This window comes from Carassius auratus, unplaced genomic scaffold, assembly GCF_003368295.1.
Source record: "Carassius auratus strain Wakin unplaced genomic scaffold, ASM336829v1 scaf_tig00214183_4049273_7079891, whole genome shotgun sequence".
Classification (NCBI taxonomy): Eukaryota; Metazoa; Chordata; class Actinopteri; order Cypriniformes; family Cyprinidae; genus Carassius; species Carassius auratus.
Window position 1 is genome coordinate 1,288,389 of NW_020527547.1, and position 15,604 is coordinate 1,303,992.

General features: G+C 37.1%; 2 protein-coding genes across 5 annotated transcripts in view; both read left to right on the forward strand.

Moving 5' to 3' along the window:
- Positions 1-2,125, forward strand: part of LOC113091347 (EMI domain-containing protein 1-like) — a 55,422-nt gene extending 53,297 nt beyond the window's left edge. For 2 of the 3 annotated variants that reach the window (XM_026256799.1, XM_026256800.1), the window contains exon 16: positions 771-2,125. In XM_026256799.1, the coding sequence (XP_026112584.1) occupies positions 771-907 (137 nt within the window). In that variant the 3' untranslated portion in view covers positions 908-2,125. The remainder of the gene's footprint in view (positions 1-770) is intronic. The other variant, XR_003287333.1, reaches the window with a different exon arrangement.
- Positions 2,126-4,185: 2,060 nt separating this feature from the next.
- LOC113091401 (RNA-binding protein EWS-like) lies at positions 4,186-14,077 on the forward strand. 2 transcript variants are annotated; one of them, XM_026256914.1, is made up of 16 exons: positions 4,186-4,279; positions 5,189-5,225; positions 5,328-5,382; positions 5,492-5,654; positions 8,454-8,637; positions 9,024-9,289; positions 9,393-9,531; positions 11,286-11,323; positions 11,718-11,750; positions 12,245-12,357; positions 12,462-12,591; positions 12,763-12,876; positions 12,964-13,090; positions 13,216-13,313; positions 13,423-13,636; positions 13,734-14,077. In XM_026256914.1, the coding sequence occupies exons 1-16, from the start codon at positions 4,264-4,266 to the stop codon at positions 13,768-13,770; spliced, it is 1,764 nt and encodes a 587-aa protein (XP_026112699.1). In that variant the 5' UTR covers positions 4,186-4,263; the 3' UTR covers positions 13,771-14,077. The 2 variants fall into 2 exon arrangements, with proteins under 2 accessions (XP_026112699.1, XP_026112698.1); XM_026256913.1 differs by having other exon boundaries at positions 12,763-13,090.
- Positions 14,078-15,604: the final 1,527 nt, after the last annotated feature.

Sequence of the window (15,604 nt, forward strand, 5' to 3'; positions counted from 1 at the left end):
ATATATATATATATATGTATATATACGTATATATATGTATATATGTATATATATGTATGTATGTATGTATGAATGTGTGTATATATATATATATATATATATATATATATATATATATATATAGATATAGATATAAACATTCATACATACATACATATACATATATATATACATATATACATATATATATATATATATATATATATATATATATATATATATATATATATATATATACACACACACACACACACACACACACACACACACACACACACAAGAATGATTTTAAGAATATACATTTATAAATATTTACAGCAGAACTCGGTTTTGAGACTTAATCTATAATTACAATTATCTCGAATTATTTGCATATAAACAACCGGTCAAAAACAAGAACAAAACAAACAAATCTAATTCAAACCACCAAAAAAATAATACTAATAATTTAATTAGAGTCATGTTTCGGACATCAGTGCTCACAACACTATAACTCTTTATGCAATTTTTCATGTATATCTTTTCATTACAATCAATAGTTCCTACATTTTAAATTATTGGCACAGTTTATTTTTGCAACAGTTTAGTCAGTCTGGAGCTCTCTTATGACCCTTCATCATCTCAATATGGTATAACTTGATCTCCATAATATCTCTATATGCCCCTTTAGAATGAACTCAATCAGTGGACTATTATTCATCAACTGTCTTGATACCAGCCAGTTACAAATCTCAGCACTTAGCAGCTTTAACTCTCTCTTCCTTCACCAGAACCAGATCTAGGATCAGGAGATGGTTTCTTTGGCACACCGTCTCCAGATGCCTACCGGATTAAGAGGGCAAGAATGTCATCTTTCCGAGTCAATTCTCCCTTAATCACTGCTGAGACCAAGGTTCGAGGGAAGTAGTCTGCATATTCCAAAGAGCGAAGCCATCGTTTCCATCTCAATTTCATCATCCATAAATCAGCTTCACTGGCAACAACTACACAAGTCTCCTGAGACACACACATTCTACAGATCCAACCGCTTTGGAATATTCTGGTTAATCAAGATAGGGGGAGACACCTCAGGGAAGACCAACTGGTGCTGTATAAATGAACCACCTCTAATGGGACTCACAGGTTCCTAGCACCTCTCCTCTGGCAAATTATTGTGGTTTGCCGACATGTTGTGTCACACTTGTGGCATAACCCAATGAAAAGAATTAGTCTCAGAAGAAATATGTCAACCTATTGTAAGATGCTCATTTTACATGAAAAGGAAACATGTTTTAAAATATGATATACAGAAACAGTATTGGTGCTTTTGGGGAAGAAGGATGAAAAATGTGATGAAGATGAAGAAAGTTTTTTAGAAGAGCATCAAACCATATTATTAGTCTTTCCAGCTGCTGCTCATAGTAAATACAGCAAATGTACTGTATAACAAAAATGCACAAAATGATTCTGCTATTTACCCAAACACCACACTTTCCCCTCTGATAAAAAAAAAAGATTTCATATTCCATTCCTTGGATTAAATGCACTATGTAGATAGAGAATCACCTTGGTTTTTTTTTTTTTTTTTCAAGAGAAAAGACAACTGAAGGACATAAACATGAATAGACAATTAATTGTAACTACTGGAATTAGTGAAAACAAATTGTTTCAATGTTTTGTTTTTTTTTAGCATGATTTTAAGTGGTTCTGACTCCAATTTTAGGATTCTTCTCTAGTTCAGGACAACAATTATTAAGTAACCTCAAAAGAAATAAAATAAAAATGTATAATTGTGTGAGGAGATTGAATCATAACACAGACAAAAATCTGACTGGAGCACAAGGGGGAAGTGTGAAAACTACTCGTATAACTTGAATTCTGTTTTGTATTTCATGCATGTCTTTCCATCACAGTTATGTGCACATGCATAGGACTGGTTTCCTTCCTCAATACTTTTTCATGTCTTTATATTCCCATATAAATATTGTTGTATTAATTATTTATAGATTAGCAATTTATGTTTTCCTTATTCTGTACACTAATCCATGAAACATCACCTGTATTTTCCATTTCTAGCCTCTTTGTGTCGATTAGCCTTACCAATTGGTGTTAAAACAAAATAAACTTTGTGTTTTTCTATTATTAAGACAATCCATGTTTTTATCAATGCACAGTACTACCTGAACATTAAATTTATAATATTTTAATGAAGAATATTCTGTATTTTGTAATATTCTGAATATTCAAGATACCTTGACTAAAATGCTGACAGTCTGCTTATGTGGATTTAAGGACAGCATATCTGTGGAGAAGTTTCTTGGAACATCCATCTCTCATCCCCTGGGACAGTAACATATTCATCCACATGCACTGTAGTGTTTTTCCATTCTTTGGACTCCATAATATGAATATATTATTTTCCACACTACCCATAATCCACTTGATTTTTAAATACACTGCATCAGTTCGCCAAGAAGATTTATGCCTTTTTGAAAGTAATAGTTCACCAAAAAAATCAAATGTACTGAAATGTACTCTCCCTTAAGTTGTCTAAGATCTAAAGGAGTCTGTTTCTTCTTTGGAACAGTTTTGGAGAAATTTAGCGTAACATTACTTGCTCAAATAGTGGAGTGAATGAGTTCAAATAAAACAGGAATCCATACAATTTAATGTCTTGTGAAACGAAAAGCAAATTTTTGAAAACATGTAGCTTCACAAAGATGTTAATTGTTGGACTGGAATTACGTGGATGCCAAGTGATGTTTTTATCAGCTGTTTGGATTCTCATTCTGACGGCACCCATTCATTGCAGAGGTTCCATTGGTGAGCAAATTGCTTTCTTTTGTGAAATGTTAGCAACTAAATAGTTTCAGTTCCCACTGACTTGTATTTGACACACACACACACACACACACACACATATATATATATATATATATATATATATATATATATATATATATACCACAATGAAAAGTCAATCGAAGAACATTCTTCATTTTTGGGTGGACTTTACCTTTAACCACAATTTCTGTTAATAAGAATGTATATAAAAAAAAAAACCTTGAAATATATTGAAAATAGCGTTGAATAATGAATGGACATCAAGGAGCCTTTGAGTCAAAAAAGTTTAGAAAAGATACAGTTGAGTCCCAGGCAAATGGCTTAAAAGTGCAGTAGGCAAGGGAGCACTGAGAAGAAGGAAGAGGTTGAGGATCAAGAGGAGCCAAGGCAAGAACCAGACAGGAACAAAGCACAGGACTCTTCTCTGCTTCACCTGCTGACTGAGCTGTGAGCAGGGCAAGGTGGGTAGCTGAGTATCCACTGACCCTGCTGGCTTCATCCCCGGTAATAAAGAGAAAGAGGGCATAAATAGGAGGAAGGAGCGCAGTGGAGATAAAAGAGAGGGTTAGAAAGAAAAGTGCCCCATCTTCTCTTCTGACAGGGCCCAATCCACAGCAGCAGTGTAAAGTTGTAGAAAAATGAGGTTATCTCTTCATTACTGAAGGCGTAGAACATGAAATCTGCAATACACAAGGAACATCAGGAACTGAATGTTTAGAATCTAGAATCATAGTCCTATGCATTGCTTACCAAAAAATCTAGGAAAATCCCAGTCTGTTGCTAAATTTAGACTGGCATGAATACAACAGAGCCAAGTCAAAAAATGAATATTACTATTAAAAATGTTAAGCCAAACCATATCCATGCCGAAAAGAGATGGTCAAGCATTGCCAGAAAACTGAAGAAAGCATCACTTTCTGGGTTGCTATCATTACAAGTAAATGTCTAGATACTGGGTATAAGTATCATTATGTATGTATTCATGTTTTTAGTTTCACCTCATTGCCAGCTTACGATGCTAGCATATAGTTTAACAGACACTTCAACAAACGATGAGTGTGCTTACTATAAGGTACAAAAATATCCAATTTATTTTATAGCTTCACCAATAATCATATTTGCTCATACTTTTATTTTGACAGCGAATAACTTCCTCTTACGGGCAAGCGCAATGGTGGGGTGGTTAACGTTACTCGAATATGTTTTATAAAATGTAATACATTTATATTTATGGATTTGCTCAACTATATAACACTGTTTTATTCCAATTATCAATTGATCGAAACAATTGTATAGATAACCAGGCAAATAACATTTTAACAATAACAAGCAGAAACTTAAATCCGCCCCTGTACACTTGGTGTGTTGGTACGTTCCATATTGATTTCACGCCTGCGCGACTCACAGTCGAGCACACTGCGTACGTTCTCCAACGGAAAAATGGCGTCAGTCACGAGTAAGGTTTTTTTTTTCTTCCTTAGTTTGTTATTTACGTTTTGTTTTGAATTTCAGTACTTTGCAATTGCTAGAAATTACTGCATATGATATAAATGTTAAATAATCTTAAGAATTTGGGAGCTTTTGTATAACCCAACAGTCATCGAGCACGCGGCCTCGGTTTGTGTTTTTAGGTCAGTGTTCGGTTGAAGCTAACGAATCGTTAACTCGACCCCACCGGTTTTAAAACTCATTTTATAGTACACTAAGAGCAAAAAAATCCCAACACCAGGAAATAACTTTTATTCTAAAAAAAGTTTATTCGTTCATTAAGTGCCTAAAACCAAAGCTCGTTGTTTCGCACTTACGTAAACATTAGCTAACGTTAGCAGGCGTGGTTTAAAAACAGCGGGATAGAGAGCGCAGCCACCGCGACGGACACGGTTTAGTGTTTAGTGTTCACTCTTGCTTTGTTGAGCTTTGCAAAATAAACGTGCACCTGATATTTCTTGCAAGTCTTGTTTTGATGGCATTTCGTCGTCAGTTTTTAGTTAAAGTAACGCGGAATCGTAAACGTTAAAATGCATGGTTTTCTTAAACGTATCATATTTCCCTAACTTAAATGTTAGTGTTGGTTTAATATCACGGACCCCTGTTTCTTGTGATTGCTTAAACACTTTAAACAACTAATACTGTTTTGCTGATTTAAGCTTTGTTCCAACTGAATGGCTGGGATTCAGCAGGGGCTGTAACGTTATTCATTGTCTGTGTTGAGGTGTTTGCCCAAGTCATGCTTGCGTCTCCCATCGTTTTTAGGCTATAATGAAACCCTTGATGTGCAGTCAGTGTGCACCTTTTTTCCTGATATTATACAGCTTTAAGAGTGTTTGCTGTAATTCTAACTTTTATGCAATTTACTTTCCTGTAGATTATAGCAGCTACAACCAGGCTGGTGCACAGCAGTCGTAAGTCCACCTCCATAAACATAATGTATTTCTTAACACAATGCTTGCTTGTCATTTATTAAAACAATAAATAAAAACAATAATACGTAAAATGTCACACAGGTATGGCACAGCATACACCACCCCTCCTCCTCAGGGCTATGCACAGACTGCACAGGTAGGCCTAACACTTTACAGTTCAACTAGTGTAGCAATCCATGTTGTCATATCTAATGATTTTGTGTAAAAGAAAAGTGACATGTAATTCAACAATTTTTTTTTGACAGGGTTATTCTCAGCAAGATTATGCCTCGTATGCTCAACCCGCTGCTGCAACTGATTCCACTTACAGTCAGGCAGCGCCCTCTGCTGGAGCGTATGCACAACAGCAGTATGCATCCTCATATGCACAAGCAGCAACAACTGCAGCAGCAGCAGCCGCGGCGCCAGGTCTGCAGGCAAATCTTATTCACTTTAACGCCAGTATTTCCCTGTTAGTCATAGTGATATAGCATGACTGCACAACTTTGAAATGCTCCAGAACTAAAGCAGTAGTTCACCCAAAAATGAAAAACTGCTTAAAGTTTACTCCCAAGATGTAGGGAAATTTTTCTTAATCTGAACAGACTGAGAAACGTAACTTTACACCACTTGATCAACAAATAATCCTCTGCAGTGAGTGGGTGCTGTCAGAATGAGTTTAAATGGCTGATAGACAACCCAGAAGTAATCCATTCGACTCAAGTCCATCGATTTATGTCTTGAAGCACAGAGTGCATGTTTATAAGAAAAAATCCGTTGTCAAGGTGTTTGTCAAAAAAAAAAAGACTTGTAGCATATAACAGTTACAGTAACTTGGGACAATGTCAAATGAGTATTTTGTGTGGACCACAAACACCCCTGCCTGTGTTAGAGGTGTGGCTTGGTGCTCCGTATGTGTGATAGTGACTCTTGAAAAGGAAAATAACATGCATTCTTTTTAAAGCTATCTAAATGCCTTGCATATTATTAACTGCTCCCTGGTGCCTGCAGTTTATATACAGTATTATTACCCAATGATATAATTGCAAGAGAAGATATTGAAGTATTTTATCCTAACTCGTATCTGTTCCCTTAAAAGAGGTAATGACCCCCCCCCCCCACACTCTTTTTAGTACTGGTTAGTTTTAAATGATGCCAAAAAAGTGGGTGTGGTTCTGAGCGGAAGAGGGAGATGGCACACACAGCTTCATGTTCAGACAGTTTCATTTCGCTTTCAGAGTTATAAAACACATTCACACCAATTTGCATTCTGTATCGAAAACGTTTATTTAAATGTGTTAGACCTTGACAAATTAAGGCTTATTCTGTGGCTTTTATATAAGCCTTATGATCGGTTGTGTTACAGAGCTGTAAAAACGGCTCTGCTCACCAAGTGAATGAATCGCGCTTGTGCTGAACTATTATTACAAAGGAAAAACAAACTCTTCGATCCAAGAACGTTTTTGTTAATGTGCACAATGTCATCTCACAGTCTGAAACGTCTGTAATAGCAAATCGACACAGGAAAAGCGGTCTCATTAATTAATTAATAGACACTGACGCATCAATGTACTATAGTCCATTAACACGTCACAAGTCATGACGTCAACACAATGTAGATTTTAAACCCGGATGATGAAAATGGTGCAAAAAAAGCTTAAAATTGACCAGTTTTCTCCAACAGTTAAAATTATCAGGTGCTAACATTTTCTTCTATGATGTGCAACAAACACCTCTGCTAAAATCTCAGAAAAACTAACTTGTTTTTGTACTAGTATCTAGCTGCAACTACACACACTAGCTGGGGGCTATTTTCAGGTTCTGTGTAATATCACTGTGTCTGCTGCTATCCATGGCATGGCTAAGTTCCTTGATTTATTTCACCTGAATGAGAGTATAGTTCCTAGCCATATCGGCCTAGAAATTGTGACTCTTCACTTTCCGTCGGTCTGAGTACATGATATAACTATAGAAGAGTAAAGTTTTAAATGAGGAAAAAAATATAGAAATTCTTTGGTCATTTTTGTGTGAGATGCTAACTGTTTAATCGGATTCAATGCTAAGCTGAAAGTGCTACTGCCAGGCCAGAGATTGGCTGAATGGATTTGAAAACGGTAGAACTCAAATGTAGCTCCAGGGGAGTTGAAAAATGAGCCTATTTTCTAAAAAGTGGAGTGTTCCTCTAAGGATTTAGAAAGGCTCTGTAAAGAGGAGTGGATCAAAATCTTTCCTGAGATGTGTGCAGACCTGGTGACCAACTACAAGAAGTCTTTCCTCTGTTCTTGCCAACAAGGGTTTCTGCACCAAGTACTAAGTCATGTTTTGCTTGATCATTTCACTCACTGAAATGCAAATCAATCTCTAACGTTTTTTTTTTTTTTTTTGTATTCGGTCCTATCAGTTAAACCTACCATAAATTATAGGCCCTTCATTTTTCAATGTAATGGCGCTTTTCCACTGCTTTGCACAGCTCAGTACAGCATGGCTCGGTTTTTTGGGGGTTGTTCAAGTCCTTTAAATCTATTGGTTCTGTTGTCTATTGAAATAACATTTGGCTTAACTAGTCAAATCAAATCAGTCAAAAGAATAAAAAAAGCTATTTTATTTTGTGCCATACCACCCAGCCCTAGTTTGAGGTTAAGAATATTTTGATGGAATTTAAAAACATGCATAATTTCACTTCACAAGAACATTATTTAATGGGCTGAATATGTTTAAATTTTTTTTTTTTTTTTATATCAGGTGTTTAAAAAAAAAACTCATTCTGATGGCACCTTATTCAGTGCAGAGGATCCACTGGTTAATGTAATTGTTACATTTCTCAATCTGTTTTACTAGAGGGGAAAAACATCCTCTACATCTTGGATGGGATAAGTAAATATTCAGTTAATTTTTTTTTTTTTTTTTTTTTTTTTTTTGGAGGTGCACTATTCCTCTTATTGCACAATTTTTCTACACTTCATTGTGATTTCGGTTTGATTCTCAGAGAAATGCAAAGACCAAGAAGCTTGGAGGAAATTTGCAAGCACTGCAAAGTGTTTCGGTGTATTGGTTAAAATGATCTGAAAAAGTAGATTTATTGCAAATATTTATTGAAAATTGTTGACAATTGTGGCTTTAATACTTCCCACGCCTTTTGTTAGGCTTAGAAATTCCTTCCTCCTTAAGTGAACCTTTTCACATCATGCCATGTTCTCATAACTGTTAAATCATTATTCTTCCTTTCAGCTGCGTATGGAACTGCACAGCCAGGAGCTTATAGTCAGCCTGCACAGAATTACGGGGCCAGCAGCTACAGCACCTCCACTGCGGCCCCTGCTGCCCAGGCCTCCTATGGCTCCCAGCCCGGATACTCCACCCAGGCGGCCTATTCTGGCTACAGCCAGCAGCCTGCTGCCTCTGCTCCTCAGAGGTAACTGGACCGTCTCCTAGAGCATCACATCAACAGGATGTTCCTATGGAGGCTCCCACAGTATTTCCATATGTTATTTCTTACTTCCTGAGCCTAAAGGCCATTTTAATTGAAGCGTTCCCATGCAAATCCCATTTGTTTCTTTCGGTAGTAAGTGTATAAGTTCAAAGAGGTTGTTAAAATACTGATATTTCTAATATTCTAACTTGATGCTGAAGAAAGATTTCTTAATATTATTAATGTTGAAAACCATTGTGCGGTTTTGAATATGAAGTTCTAAAGGACCGCATTTAGTAACAGTTTTGTAACAAAGTCTTTACTGTCTGTTTTTATCAATATAATGTGTCCTTTTAAACCGTATGTTGTGTGTGCCTTTTATTTTGCAGCTATAGTGCAAGTGGCCAGCCGGCCTACAACCAAGGTGCCTATTCCCAGCCTGGAGCTTATTCTCAGTCTCAGGGTGGGTACCAGGCTCAGCAGCCGGGCTATGGGCAACAGCAGCAGAGCAGCTATGGCCAGGGACAGCCACCTCAGCAGCACCAGCAAGGCCCAACTGCTGCCTACCCTCCTCAGGGGAACAGTTCTTATGGTCAACCACCATACGGCCAGCAGAGTGCATCACAAAATGAATACAACCAGCAAAGTGCTTATAGTAAGGGTGCTTTTTAATTGTTTCTAAATGTAATATTTTTTTTTTTCTAGTAAGTTTCTTATTGAATTAAGGCCATATGCTTAATGTTTGATCTTTTCTGTAGACAGTTACAGTCAGGGTGGTGTGAGCGGAGGCTACCCAGGGTCACAGCAGCGGGGTGGATACCCAGGAGATTCTGGCAGAGGTGGTTATGATCGTGGAGGTCCTCGTGGGCGTGGGGGTATGGGCCGCGGAGGCATGGGGTAAGTTTAGACTTTAATATAACTAACTGTTCTTTGCTCTCCCGCTCACTATTTTCACTGAGCGGAATCACTCCGCACAAGCAGGGTTTATATGAATGGAAGTCTACGAAGAGTGGAGTTATGTGGTTCATTCAACCTTGTATTTAATTTGTAGGGGTTTCCATAATACCTCAAAGGTATTGTTGCAGGGATATTTTGTTTGGTCTTGCATATTACAAACGTTATTGGTGCAATTACATTTTTGGAGGGGCATTTAATGCTTTTATGCTTTATTCTAAGACTGAGGAATTCGTTTTTGTTCTTGCAAAGCTCAGCTTACTGGTCTTTGCCTTTTTCTTTATTATACTTATTTCAAGTGTGGTGGTGTCAACGTTTTGAGGTTTTGTTTGGTGTCAAGGTCTCTTATTTTAAACTTATTTCTTTCGATGCAGTAAGCTGCCTACCAAATTTAAAACCTTTTGGTTTTTCAAATGCTTTATGAGGATCTCTACTGCTGTAGAGTTTGAATGGGGGGGGGGGAAGGAAAAATTAGCGCAAACGCATCATTCTTGGAAAAATTAGTAGTTTACGGTGTAATTTTATAGCAGCAGACGGTGGCACACAATCATGGGCATTTAAGTTGTTCTTATTTACTGTGTTTTAAATTCTGAATGGAACTTTTGTCAATTAAATATGCCGAAAGTTATCTGGTTTCAAAATGGTGAATGTAAGCAGAAGGGTTGGTTTGACATTGAAAGAAAGTTGTTCTTTTAAATAAAATGGTTGGAGTAACTTTAAACAGAATCCTTGAATATTTAATGGACACGCAAACATTTAAATGCTTTGTTGGTAATCAGAGATATGAGTTTAGTTATGCATAAACCGTTTTTCAAACACTTCTCAGTAGGTTGGTTTTATTAACCCATTAAATTAGTAAGAAATCACTGACTCCAAATGAAAACGGAAAATCAAGTTTTTTCTGGTCCAACTGAATTCATGTTTCAAGGGACGGTGAGCATGCAATTAAACATTTCTGATATTTACATTTTATACAATTTCATGTACTTAAAATATTGCATTTGTGAACTGTTTTCTTATTTCAAAGGTCTTGTTTTAACATTCTTTGTCACATTTATACGCTGCAGGTTTCAGAGATCGATGTAAGAACAGCAGTACTTATTCTTTAAGTACCTTTTTCCATTTCAAAGGCGACAGCTCAAAGAACCATGGGGAATTTTCTTTTTTTTATTTAGCTAATGTTTGGATCATATTTTCTTTTACAGCCTTTGTGTTTTTTTTTTTTTTTTTTCTGATATACTTATCAACCTTTTGTAAATATTTGTCATTTTGTACTATATAATTTTGTGTACTTTTGTTCAGTGCTGATATTTTGCTGGTAGTTAAAGGGATTTTTTCCACAACAGGATTGCTGTATTTAAATTTTCCTCAACATTCATTTTATATTGGGTGTAGCCCAAAGCATGAGGCACCAAGCTAACTTGACAATTCTTCCCATTTAAAAAAAGGTTTACAAAAGGGAATGTATTTCTGGTCCTATGTGATGTCTTTTTTTAAATTGGTGCGATCAAACTGTTAAATACCTTTTTATAAACTGTTATAGAAGTCATGAAGCAGCCCATTTAGTTACTGAAATACACTGTACATTTTTCACATGGGGCATTTGCAAAGTTAGGGGGAAATATTGTGTTCATTTCCTACTCAAGTCCTATGGTTGGAGACTAAAAGGAATATCGCCTTCATATCTTCATGTTTAGCATCGCTGGAGACAGAGGGGGCTTCAATAAGCCTGGTGGTAAGTTCCTAAAGCGTATTCCATTGGCTAGTCCACTCGTGTTAATTTAGAGGCCATTCACGCCTATGTGTCCTTAAGAGATTCCATTTGGTGTGCCACTTTTTTTTAACCAAAAAAAAAAAAAAAACAGTGTCCTTATGGTTTATATTTGGATTTCTTCAAAAATTGAGATGTGTCCTTTTGACAGAAGCATCTTTTAATTCCGCATTTTGTTTTCATTTCATTGAATCTATTGTGGTCAAGGGTAATCCTGAAAATGGTCATCTTTTCAATGTACTTAATACTGCTCGCAGGTTTTTTTGTCTTGACAGATGGGCAGATTTGCTTTTAAGATGTGATGTCATGGCCTAATAGTGTTTCTTGTCTTTCTCTTCTTTGATCCATGGAAACCCAGAAGGCATGAGGGGTGGAATGGATCGTGACATGGGTATGTGTTATAAATTACTCCTCCCCCATTTAATATTTGTACATTTATGACAATTTTGGTATTTAAAAAAAAAAAACAGAATTAATCAAGGATGCAGTCATTTGTACAAAAGTGACAAAGACTTCACATTTGTTACGGTGTGGTTAAGCAGCAGCAATTACTATTCAACTTTAATGTTTCTTGAACACAATCAGCATATTAAAATGAATTCTGAAGGCTCATTTGACACTGAGACTGTAGTAATGGCTTCTGAAAGTTCAGCTTTGCCATTACAATGATACATTTTATTTTTGAAAGGTTAAAATGGAAAACTGGTATTTTCAAATGTAATTTCAAATATTGCCATTCTTACTATATATGATCAAGTAAAATGCATCGTTGTAGTAGAGTGGGAGGATTCTTTAAAGTCTCTTTTTTTTTTTTTTTTTTTTTTTAAACCATCAAGTTGAATGTATATGAAACCGTTAAACTTGATTTCTCTCCCATTACAACAGGACGTCCAGGAGAGCAGGACTCTGAGAACAGCACCATCTACATCACAGGCCTCACTGAGAATGCAACTCTACCAGAGATGGCAGACTTCTTCAAACACTGTGGAGCCATACGGGTGAGAAGCCAAATAACTAGATTAATTCTAAATAACAGCAGTCTTTTATCAGAATTCAGCTATTGTGATAGCTGACAATTATCTTGACCCTTATTATTTTTCAGATAAATCGGCGTTTGAACCAACCAGCCATAAACATCTATACCGATAAAGATTCTGGCAAACCAAAGGGAGATGCCACACTGTCCTATGAGGAGCCTGCCATTGCCAAAGCCGCTGTCGAATACTTTGATGGTTAATTTCTTAAAATAAATCTGTTAACTTGTTACATTAACTTGGAATGGTCACATTCAGATTATTTCCTTGAGCTGTCAGTTGGTTAACATTATTCTGCCCGTTTCAATCAAGATATAATTTTCACTTTTAAATGCGTTCTCGATCATTTACCTGCTGCTCATACACCAGGTAAAGAATTCCAAGGCCGGAGGATCAAGGTGGCTATGGCTCGCAGGAAACCTATGATGGGAGGTATGAGAGGAGGAATGCCAATGAGAGGTGGCCCTGGGATGGACCGTGGAGGTATGTTGCATCCTCAAACCAGCGGGAATCCTTCAAGTAGAGGGTCTTTCTGTATTGTAATAGGGGTTTTGTTTTATATGCCACCAGGAATGGGAAGAGGAGGAGAGAGAGGTGGTTTCCCCCCCCGTGGAGGCCCTCGAGGTGGAATGGGTTGGAATGGGCCTCCTGGAGGCAACACACAGAAGAGAGCTGGAGACTGGGAGTGTCCCAGTCCGTGAGTGATGCTTAACTGTTTAAGCAAACAATTTGAGGCCTCTCTTTTGCAATACGTGAGACCGGTTGAATAAGCATGAAAGATTAATGTATTTTTCTGGCTGTCTACCTCAAATTTCATTACAGTGGATGTGGAAATCAGAACTTCTCCTGGAGAACGGAGTGTAACCAATGTAAAGCTCCAAAACCTGAAGGCCTTGGAGGTCCGTCCTTCCCTCCTGGAGGTACAGGCAGATTAACCGTTTTCTCTCATCAGCTGATCTCTAAGTGTCTGTGACTGAGATTTGTTTTGTGTAATAGAAAAAGCATGATTTGTTTTAACTGTATATTCAGGTGGTGATCGTGGCAGGGGTGGAATGAGGGGTGGCAGGGGAATGGATCGTGGTGGTCCGGGGGGCATGCGTGGAGGCTGGGGAGGGGATCGCGGTGGCTTTAGAGGAGGCCGTGGTGGTATGGACCGGGGTGGATTCAGAGGAGGTAGGGGTGGTCCTCCTATGGACAGAGGGGGCAGGAGAGGCATGGGACCCCCAGGCAAGATGGATATGAGGTGAGCGTCACTTACTGTGAGTATAACAGGATAAATGTAATCCGCTTTTGTCTGTGCTGTTTCATGTGCTTGATGCATATTTTCTTTTATTTAACAGGGATCATCGTCAGGAGCGCAGAGACAGACCCTACTGAGATGGTGCATCAAGCAAAAGGAAATTTACAGAGAAATTTTAAAGTCATTTTTATTTATGATTCCATATTTATACATGGAGATCTTTTTTTTTTTTTTTTTGCTTTTTAATTTCAGTAACACTTTGTGGTTTTAGTTGAACCTTTAGGTTTTTTTTTTTTTTTTGTATCCAGTAATGGTCTTTTTTTCCTTTTAAGATACTCTGTTGCCCTGTAGTCAGCGTTTTTGGGGATGTCCGTCTTGTGTCTCTCTATGTAACTGTACTTTTGAACTTTTTTTTAAAAAAAGAATAAACTTTTCCACCTCCATTGTTTAGGTTTTTTTTTTTTTTGTATACTTGTCATGTGTTTATAGCTTTCTGTAGCTGGCAGCAATTATTAATTTATACATGCTGTCTAATGTCTTTAAATTAGTTAATGGGGTTATATAGGACGTTTCAAAACAGTAATGTAACATTTGTTTAAATCTAATAACATGCCCAACCCATTTAAATGGCTGCAATTCAGATCTTTAGCCATTAGGTGTCTCATTTGTTTTAGTTTCCATCACTACCATGTGCATGAATGAGCAGATTTATCTGCTGCGTAAAAAGTAAAATGATGCCAACTCTGTTATCAGAGCATGACTAAGCCTCTGTTCGCACCTTGATGAACACTGAATTGTCTGAATTTTTAGTGTGGTGTTTTTTTTTTTTTTTTTTTTTTGTCATTTTCAAGAATTCAGTATTCCAATGTAAAGCTGTTCAATCTAGCTGTGTAGAATGTTTATTTTCTGATCTGATGTTCAGCTTGAGTTGAAACAGTGGATTGGTGTGAAACTGGAAACAGTTATCAACATTTTACTTCATATTGCAAAGCATCTGGTACGTGTTCACCAAGAGCCTCATGTTGAATCGTTGCTATTAATTGAAGTGTTGTCAGGAACTGGCAGGATGATGCTTGCACCAGCTTTGAAGCCTTTCAAAAACCATCTAAAATTTTTATCTAATTTAATGGCATATCATTTGAATAAACCACAGTTATGTCAAGAATATTTCAGTGCATAGAATGGCATAGGGTTTCATTTCAACTTCATTGATGCCTTTTTATCTGACATCTAGGAGCCAAATGCTCATTTGCTAGAGAGCTGTGGAATGAACTGGCTTTTGTGCATGTGTTCACACTTTACAGAAAAGCTGATTCATCCAGGCCTCAAAGAATGATCTCATTGCTTCTCTTAACGCGAGTCCTCCCCTCCAACTAGCTCTCTTAAAGAAACAATGGACACTTTTCAAATCAAAGTAAGGGCCTCCCTTTGGCTGCATGGCTGCTGTTGAAATCACACAGTGCTGCAGTCCTGGAAAAGCTATTGAAGAGCACACTGCCTGACGTTAAGCAACAAGAGCAGGAAATAGAAAAATTTCCACTTATACTCTCAGATCTCATGTTATGGGATCATGCAGACAAGAAAGTGTGATGAAGGCTCAACAATGCACAATTGCAATGTTATAGTTGGTCTGATGTTATATTTAGAAGAGAGTGGGAGTGATTTAAATCTTGTTTGGTGACGCACTGTAAAAAAAAACTTCCAGCCAAAAGTGATTTAAAATCGGATGACTCTGGTGATGGAATTTATGGACACTTGATCCTGTGTCATATGGATAATTTCTGATCTGCTATTACAACACTTTAGGAAGACACATTCGGAAGGATTATATTAAACCATGACGTCTAAATACTCATATTTCGAGTCCTTTTCCTCTAAGCTTTTGTCTTCTTACTGTGGCATTGAAGATTAAGAGTTGAGTTTCTGAAGACAGACCATCAGTTGTCCTACAGCCACTGAACTGGTTGTTTT

Coding starts and splice junctions, on each gene's coding strand:
- LOC113091401 (XM_026256913.1), top strand. Junction 13,091..13,215: donor GACTGGGAGTGTCCCAGTCC/GTGAGTGATGCT, acceptor ATTTCATTACAG/TGGATGTGGAAATCAGAACT. Junction 13,314..13,422: donor TCCGTCCTTCCCTCCTGGAG/GTACAGGCAGAT, acceptor CTGTATATTCAG/GTGGTGATCGTGGCAGGGGT.